General features: G+C 40.7%; 1 protein-coding gene and 1 long non-coding RNA gene across 2 annotated transcripts in view; one reads left to right on the top strand and one right to left on the bottom strand.

The window, feature by feature from the left end:
• Positions 1-392: 392 nt before the first annotated feature.
• LOC129456972 (uncharacterized) overlaps positions 393-9644 on the top strand; it is a 76211-nt gene continuing 66959 nt past the window's right edge. Inside the window, exons 1-2 of the long non-coding RNA XR_008649020.1 lie at positions 393-520; positions 2443-2623. This is a non-coding gene — a long non-coding RNA (uncharacterized LOC129456972). The remainder of the gene's footprint in view (positions 521-2442; positions 2624-9644) is intronic.
• Positions 2413-8390, bottom strand: rspo3 (R-spondin 3). The gene is made up of 5 exons (XM_033981484.2): positions 7569-8390; positions 3714-3908; positions 3023-3166; positions 2792-2938; positions 2413-2603 (listed from the first exon to the last, which is right to left on the bottom strand). Exons 1-5 carry the CDS (start codon positions 7663-7665, stop codon positions 2413-2415), a joined length of 774 nt encoding a protein of 257 aa, XP_033837375.2. The 5' UTR covers positions 7666-8390.

The following is a 9644-nucleotide window of genomic DNA, read 5'->3' as shown; positions in this document are numbered from 1 at the left end:
AGAAACAATGATACTAGTTAACATCTCGTTCATCTAATTTAGTTTGTTAAACACAATTAACACTTATAATAAAGTCAGTGCATACGTTATTTAGTACCAAGTTAACCTTTAGGGAAATTACTGTACATTGGAGTCACAGTCATTCATGTGTGTCTGTGGTACATGTCCCATTTATCTGTCATCATTTTGTGTGTGGGACATCCCACGCAAATCTCTGAATAATGAGATGGGAATGCAATGCAAAATGTGGTGTCTCTTCTTGTATAAACTTCAAATATGTTTCCAACTGCCTGTAACTATAAAATGATTCACCAGCGGGTACAGGAAATGATTGCAGCCCAGTGCATTGTCCTCTAAAGTGATGGGTATTGTGTGTATGGTTGAAGGAGCACTGTGTGTTTTAATGATGCCATATCCTCCATGGCAGGCGCTGTGTCGTCCGGGGAGCTTTTGGCGGGAGCCAGGCACGGATTAAAGGCTACAAGAGAGGAATGCCCGCCACATGACCACCAGGATGTCTGTGAGAGGACTGACACCCCTGTCTGACTCCTATAATTCAATTATCTGTCTCAGTGGATAGAACACATGAAGCATTGTTGCAGTGCTGGAGGTGAACAGGTTGAGTGAAGGGCAGCGTAAGCGTGTACATCTTTTGTTTGGCCTGACAGAATAACTGAGCTGCTCTTCCTGATTTGATATCAATGATTTAGCACATTTGCAGACAGTACATCTTTGGCTTCCTTTAACAAAAATTCCACTGTTATCTTGCAGCATTGTGATTCAAATTGTCTAATGCAGAGTGGATCAAATTTAGGTTTTAATTTAAAAAAACAAACAATAAACCTGTTGAATATTATTGTCTATACTGAATGTTATGAGGCTGACCAATTTCTTGTAAAGAGCATAACCCAAATTAACTTTTGGAAGTATATATATATATATATGATTTTTTCCTATTCCTATAGTTCTCTATAATATGTTTGCTTCTATTATTACACAGTTTTGACATCTTAGATGTTTCTCAGTAAGTTGTAAGTTGTAAGTCTTGATAAAAAGTATTGTGTGTGCATTGCAAAGACAAGAGAGGGATTGTACCAAGGAGGAAATGGTCAAATATGAGTGAAAATGTGTGTAACAGTTGTGTGGGAGTGAGTGGGGATGTGGCAGGAGAGCAGAGGAGGAGGATGTATCAGTGTCTAAGGGCTGCTGAGGATTACACAGGGTTGTGGGGGTCAGACCATCGACCCTGTAGCGTGTGTGCACAAGTAAACAGCTCAAAGAGGACGCCCCAAAGATACGTTAATTAGCTCTATTCAGTGGGGAGGCTCATGGACTGGGCCAACAGGGGAATGATATGCTAAGGCAATAGAAATTAAAAATAATTTCCCATCAAATATCCCTATTTATAAATACACTTTGATTTAAATAGGTTGAAGTAACAAGGTGCAAGCAGCTAAGCTCACGGGCACCTGTCACACAGTCAAGTGATTAGTGCAACATGACTGTGACCCAGGTAATGCTTTCTACAAACCAAATGGACCATGTGGAAGTATCTGTGCAATTATGTTCATGAGGTGTGTCTGGATTATTGAGCAGGTTTTCTAACGTGTGTGCTGGCAGCTGTGGGGATAAACCATCACTGATCCCCTGGTCGCCACATGCCTCCCAAGGGGAGGATGTTGATGTTGAGCTGGCTGTTCCTACTCTTTTTTGCTGCATCACACACACAGACACAGTTTGTTCTGTAAGTGTGAGGCCCCGGGGGGCTGGATCTCTCTCAGCCTGTCTGCAATCTGTCATTTAACACTACAGAGCCCAGGCTCAAAAACAAGCAGCCCGACTGCCTCGGTAACCACACACACACAGAGTACATAGAGCACGAGGGACTTATGAAGACAGCTCGTCTGAAAGCAGCATGCACCCGATTCATTAGAAATGATCAAGCCATTCTTTGTTTACTAGGGGCACAGAACATTTTCCTCTCTATATTCAAAGAGTCTCGTGGGAATACAGATAAAAAAGCTATTGTAGATAGATAGATAGATAGATAGATAGATAGATAGATAGATAGACAGATATTGTAATATCACACATGTGTTCCCCACGGTACTCAGTCCGACCACAATGACAATCCTTTGAGTAAACAGTCATAGTCCTGAGCGGAAGAACACCAGCTCTGATTGTACAAGCTCAAGCCAACGTCTGGAATTCATACAGAGCTCAAACTGTGCCATATGTCACAAACACTATTTTGGCAGGAGCGCCATCGGTCAGCAGCCGCTACAAAATGCATAGACTAAGCCTGGGACAATTGACAATTTTTTTTGTACGTGTGATTTTCTCTACTTCTGCATGAAAATTAAATACAGTTTGTTCTAGGATCTAGGATAGGTTGATAAGCAGATAATTTGTCTAACCTGGGCACTTTCTCCTTTTGACCAGGCACTCCTTGATCTCAGAGATCTCTGGGCAGGGCCGTCCAAAGGGTGATGGATACTGCAGGACCAGCCTGGTGCGTGTCTCCTGACCCCTCTTGAAGCCACAGGTTCTCCCAGAGCGAGAGCAGGGGCTCCACTCACTCCACTCACCCACCTCACAGTGCACTGTCAGGAGGTAGTTTAAGGTTAGTGTAGTTATACATAAGCATCAGAAAAATCATCAGTTCATTGACGTGAGAAAACTCTACACATTAGTAAATGATGGCCTGGTTTGATAAACATGGTTTAGGCCTCTCTCAACAGAACATTCTTTAATCTCAGTGTCTGAGAGTGCATTATCTATTGCTGCTGACCTTGTGGGGAGCACTCCATGAGTCTGTCATTGGGCTCGTAGTCCTCAGGACAGACATGGTGGCACCTCCCCTGGAGCTGATAGAGCCCTGGTCTGCAGCGTGTGCACAGCTCACTGTTCACACAGGCCTCACACTCTGCAGGACACCCTGAGACAATTACAGGATTAGATGACAGTTAGTACTAAACCCTATATGGTACTAATATACCGGTAGTCTATATGATACACTCACTGTGCACACACTCGCGTTGGATATCGCTACGCATCAGCCCATCGGGACAGCTCTCCAGACACTTGCCCAGGTGGAGGTAGTAGCCTGGCCGGCAGCGTGTGCAGAAGTTCTTGTTAAAGCAGGAGTCACACTCGGACCTGCACTCTGACAAGGAAACACAGACCCACCACCTCAGTTTATTTAAAACAGACAAGTTATGGTGTGTGTCGTGCCTGTTAAATATACAGCGTGTCTCTGAGTGTCCATGTGTGCTCAGGGAGACAGTTGGGAAGAGAGGCCACTGTGGGCAGATTCATGTCCGAGTGATGGATGAGTCGGAGTAAGACAAACATTTGATTTCATTTAATGTCACCAGAAACATTATTCACAGATGAACAAGCAGACACATGTGTGCTTATCTAACGCTATGGTCTTTTCAAATTGGCCTTGTAAAATAATTCTTATGGAAGTGCTTTAAGGAACTGCTTGTCCTTTTGATTATCTGCAATGCATGTCTAAAATAGCTCTCCTCTTATGAGTACTAACTAACATAAGAATATATATTTTGGCTATTTACTTTATAGCCAAATATTTTGAATTTATTGCAAATTAAATTGAAAATCGAATGCTATTAGATTTGGATAGACAGTGGTACACTAAGCTAAGCTCCCTTGTAACACATTTGAAGCAGTGTTCCACTTAAATGCCTTACTCGTGCAAGTGTTTCTCTCCGGTGAGCGAATATCATAAAATCCTGGAGGACATGATGTCATGCACACTCCGATCTGCTTCATCCCAATCCTCTCCAAGTGCATGAAGAATCGCGGCTTACACGAGAGGCAGCCATTGTAGTCGGAGCAGGTCAGACAGCCGCCTTGCTGGCACCCTAAGCCCCCGCTAGAAATCTCTGTTGAACAAAAAGCAATTATGAATATATGAGCAGTGCAAAAGTGCAAAAAATATCAATGTCAGTAGTGGGCCAAAAACTACATTACTTTAGCATAGGTCAAGATCTTTGTTTATATCCAGCATTTTTTCTGTACAATATAGATGTGCTTTTGTGAAGCAAGTGGAAAAAGCATTTACTCAGTTTGAGCAATTTCTGCATCCTTTTAGTGTATTTTTTGTCAGTTGTCTTAAAATTTTCGTGTACAGAAAATAGTATACCTTTTGCAGTGAATCTAAACTTTTTCCTCTTAATATTTTAACTGCAGTTAAACTCAGTTTGGCCATTGACAAGTGCTGAAATAGTTATACAAATGTATCCAAGCAAGCAGTCCAATTCAAGTCCTTAATGATGCCTGGCTCCTTTGCATTTATATTATGAAGTACAGTGGTTTTAAAACCATTTCAGTTGGTTAGGTTTAGATTTTTTAAATATTTAAAGCTTGAGGTTAAGGGAACATTTTCAGAGAAGTCATAATGCATGACTAAGGAGTCTAATTGTCTGCTTTTAGTGACATATGATAGCAATATAAATGTGTACAGTGTAGACAGTCTATAGTCTGGCCATGTTTACTTTATTTTGGTATAGGCTATATCACCATATGGCTGCATGCATGTATGGACCAGCCCTCTCCTGTAGATAAAAGCTGTTTTAATCAAAACGATTGTATGTTGACATCTGTTCAATGTATTTAGAGTTACATTGTTAGTATAAAGCAGAATGTGAGTGGAGCTCGGGTTATGGTAAATGCCTAATAGCCTATACACTGTTGATTGATGATCACAAACGCATTAAGTCCTTCAGGATATGCTTGCATTGAGAAATAACAAAGAAAAAATAAATTGAACCTAGTCATGTATATAGTTTAATCCTTTTTCAAGTGCTTTCAGCTCGTTCTTCTCTTTATCAAGGTATATGATGTATATCAAATCAACTACACATATCATATATCTAAATTTTAAATTATTACAATAGATCTCTGAATAGTTTATGTCTGTTATGTTATAATTAAATATTTATCACTGGAACCCACTGCAGGGTGATTAACAACGTGATCTTTCAGGGAGGTTTTGTCAGTTACATACAACATGTTGACCTGTGTGCATTCTACCACTACCTCTTTTTTAATTATATATTTGGTCTTTTATATACAGAATACAATAGGCAGGCAAATGGCACCATTGGGTGAACAGGTGCAGGAATACCAAAAAACCTCTTAAATCTAATCAAGGTTCTGAATTTATGGTACATACTGAAGATTCAGATGCAGTGAAGATAAATTGTGCTCACCTGTAACATATTATCATTCACTTGTTTCATTATAGTCATATTTGTATTGTTTTTCTTTAAGCTTGGCATTCCATGGCATCAGCCTAACCCATCTGCCTTCTTGGCTTGCCAGTTTACCATTGATCACAGACACTTTGTTTGAAAATTTTAGCAATCTGTACAGTTGCATTGCTGTCCATTTGGCCGCATGCTCCTGCCAAGCCTCTGATTCACAGAAGACTTAAGACACTGGAATTTGGCCTTGGCCTCTCACCGACAAAACCTCAGTAGCTCTGTGGTATCTGCAGATACATACCAACAAAGTCACATACGAATAAACACATTCACATGCTCACACATAGAAACAGATGGTGATGGGACAATGGAGTTGTGCAAGAGGTAAAGCGATAAAAGACTAACCCTGTCATTCAACACATTTGCATCTCACAAAGATGAGAACTGACAAGCTGCACTTTTCAGTACCTCAGAATTAATCCACACCATCTTTCCTTTATTTGTACAATTTGTACATGCGATATGACCCCATTTCTGTCGTGTCCATGGTTTTAGAATTGGCTCAGCAGACACCTGTGGACTATGAAGAATGCATGTGTAAGACAAGTGTTTGTTTTTCACTGTGTTTTGTCTTCTTCATTCAGTGTTTACCAACAGCCAATCATGTGTCTTGTGGAGCTTGTGCACTGTTGCCATGATGACCAAGTGGCCATTGACTCTCATCTCTGTTATCCCCTTGGTTCCTCTGAAGTCTGCACTCATTCACCCCATCACCAGCTAATTCCCTGTCCTCTTCTTATCAGAGGAAGTCTTTCTACATATCACACTGCAAATTATATCACTATAATGAAAGAACTTATGCCAAAATACTACTTATTTAAACTGACACGAGATTATTCATATTGCAGATCTAACAAATGACCCTTTCCAATTGTTGTTCAAAAAATAAATGGTAAAATTGAAACAATGTGTGCAATACTGGGCAAGGTCCTCCTTTTCCCTACTTTAAACATAACATGATGTTAAAATGTTTCTAATTCAGGGTAAAATATGTTTATTAAGTAAGACATAATCTGTCAAACATAATCTATAATTATTGTCAAAATTTGTTTTTCTCAATTGTGGACAGATCCAGACTTTTTCAAAGCACTCCCACTGAAGAGCATCTTTCACACCTCCCTGTTTACAAAATCTCTTTCCAATACTTGACAGAGGTTGACATTGCTGGGTGTCGTAATTTCCTTTTCTTTCATTGGCATGTTTTCAGCCATATGACCAAGCACGGTGTATGGACAGTTGCACTCTTCTGGACAGGACAAACAATCATAGCTTAGTCTTGCAGGGATGACCTAACCTACATTGAGCAGAGCTGCCAAAAGCTAGTAACCTCCGAACCCCTTAAACCACATAATAAACAGTTCACCTCGGATACTGTGTTTTAAAAAGGTTAGCTGTGGTTGTCGTAAAAAAAGGTGTGGGAAAAGGCCAAGTGCAAACAGAGCCATGTGGGTGAAAGTAAAGAGATGTTTAAAGCAGGTAGCAAGAAAATATTATCATAGATCACAGACATTTTTGGCAAGTGCTACAGGGAATATTCCAGTTATCTTGACTCCAGATTTTCACACATCTGGACACAATGGGTGAATAGGTGCACAGAAGAACACACAGCAATATGCTTACTAGTACTGTTATGAAGATTAGGGACAATAATAATTATTATTTGATTGTCTACTGTTTGAACAGATTTGAGCACCACAAAGGTCCATGTGAGAGTGATATTTATATTTATCTTTATGTGGGTGAAATATTTAATCTAATATACATAATTATTTAACTACAAGTTGTTTATTTAAAAAAAAAGTTATTTAGAAAGGACAAGCCCTAACTAGTTACTTGCACCCCAGCAGTGTTGTCACTGTTTGTACCGCTAGAGAGCGACGGGGACCACTGACTTGAGCGAAGCTGCAGTCTGTTTAATTATACAGGCCACCAGTGAGATAACCGCTACATAAAAACAAGCTGATATAAAGTCATCTGTCCATTTAATCAGAATGAACAGAACACGATTTACCTCATGCGCTTTTTATTTTGGAAATCGGTTCATAAAAAGTAGACTATTGCCTGGTGGAAAACTTGACAAAAAAGAAAGTACATTTCTCATTGTATTGTGAAGGTTTGTTGTAAAATTGTAAAATGTCAGCCCCCACAAACTATCCGCATAGACCTTACATTAAACAAGCTAAAAAAGTTACTATATTTGGATGGACTAGTGACTGCTTCATAGTCTACCAGGTGCAGTAATAACAACAGCAGTGGATGGCTACATTTTATACTCACGTTTGTGGTGCCGGTGCCTGGAGCTGCTGTGCTGACCGCCAGTGTAATCCATACAGTACAATGTGATCAAAACAAAGGTGATCAGTTGTAATTGCATAGTAGCCCACAGAGAGGATAGTCGTAAAGCCAATGTCAATATAGAGCACAGAACTTAGTGGGTAAGATCCTTTTTTGTTTCTCCAAACGCACGCGCATTCAATCCAAAAAGTCAATTCCTAAACACCACGAGAGCCCCTGCTATGTGATATGAGATCGTGGTGATAGTGTACGCGGGCCCATTGATGCCTGGCCCGCTCGGACTCTATCATCCTGGATGGGATCTTCATTCGGAGTTGCACTGACTCAAGGCACCAATCTCCGCGCCGTTATACAGAGCATCCCATAGGAGAAAGCACACACGCCAAGAAATGTCATCCGTCTTGTACGAGAGCAAGATTTTAACCATTTGTGAGAATAAAAATAATGAAAAGGGCGTGTTCATTCCTCGGAAAAAGTTACATTTATTAAATCCATTTGTAGAGCTCCGGAGAGATTGTGCGTCCCGAAATGTGCCGAGCGTCCCGTGTGCGTAAAGGAGCGCTTAAGATCTAGGATTATTCCCAATGTCACTTAAAACCTACAACTCTAAACATTTCAGCCATCAACTCTAAACAGCACTTGGCCAATTGACTTGCAGTGCACAAGTGCAGTCGTCGTGTGGTTATCAAACTCTCATCCCGCATCTATCGGCAGCGCGCAACTGAAGTGAACCAGAGTGCTACACAGCTCCAACGCTTTCTGCTTTGCGTGCAGGACCCATTCACTCCCTCCCGTAGTCCCGCTGATGACTTCAGCCCTCTGCTGTCTCTCTGTCTCTCCCTCTCCCCCCACAAGCTGCAAAGTTTATTTAGAGGGCAAGCCCCCCGCGTCAGGCACAGAAACAGAAAGGGAGAACACACATGAGTTATTTTAACAAGGGTAATGAGTTCTGTGGCTGCTGTGATACCTGGATTCAACACTTTCAATGTGGAATAGGGGAATAGTAGGCTTATGTCAATATTACTTCTGTTGTTGCAGTTATAGCCGTATTGCTTGCTGGTTTACAACAAATTTAACGCTCTCTTTTTGTTGATTTTTTAATTATTTTTTTATTTTTTAAATTTTTTATTTTTTTGCGAAGCATCATGACGCAATAATGTCACACGATTCTCTTATACGAAGAAATAGCCTATATTTACCAAACCTGTTGACTTCCACCGTTCACTTTACTGTATCAACTGTGATTATTCCGAGGCGAAGGCCGGACGTGGGGACTTGACCAGTTTAGGGAGAGTTCAGGACCAGTGGACTGTTGTAACATCCAGCTTCATGTGTTTTTAGGCTTTGCATTGGTTCGTGTGGATCCTACCAAAACAAATATGCTGCACTATCTTGTTGTTGTGACACTAATGGGCTTAACAATTGATAGCCATTTTCCTCAATGAATTGCTCTTGACAGTGGATCACAACGGTGTACAGGTTTTCGCCTCTAGAGGGAGTTAGTACCATAAAAGCTTGAGGCACGTTTCACTGTCATCTCCGTTTCACTGTGCGCAATGGTATCTGCAATTAATGGCTCATTTGGTGGTTAACGTCAGGTGATGGATAGAAAATATGCCTAGTGTCTATGTAAAATGTTTTTCTTGATGAAGTTATCGCTGAAAGCACTCTGTCTTTCTGAGCACAATAATGCCTTGTTTAACATCAGTCAGTAGTCTATTTTTCAGCAGAACCACAGTCATTATGTTCCGGTTTGAAGGGGTTTGGTAATAAATGGTGAATGCAGATGGAGAAGTGGATTGTATGGCCTCATTTGTCTGACTGCTGTGTTGATGTTTCAGGCTAACATGTCCACTGCTTCTCCTCACTGTGGCTTCTGCTCCTTCATCAGTCACAGGGCTGAAGAGTGCTATGCAAACACAAAGCACACATCTTCTTTATGGCTGTACTGCTCTATTGTCCAGCACTTACTCATGACCGGAAACAGTCTATATTGGGTCATTACTCTTTCAATGTCAAGAAAAATGTTTCGACATAAACAAAATTATAATGGTTTAG

The sequence above is a fragment of the Periophthalmus magnuspinnatus genome, chromosome 16 (genome assembly GCF_009829125.3).
Source record: "Periophthalmus magnuspinnatus isolate fPerMag1 chromosome 16, fPerMag1.2.pri, whole genome shotgun sequence".
Classification (NCBI taxonomy): Eukaryota; Metazoa; Chordata; class Actinopteri; order Gobiiformes; family Gobiidae; genus Periophthalmus; species Periophthalmus magnuspinnatus.
This window is presented reverse-complemented; position numbering and strand designations above follow the sequence as displayed.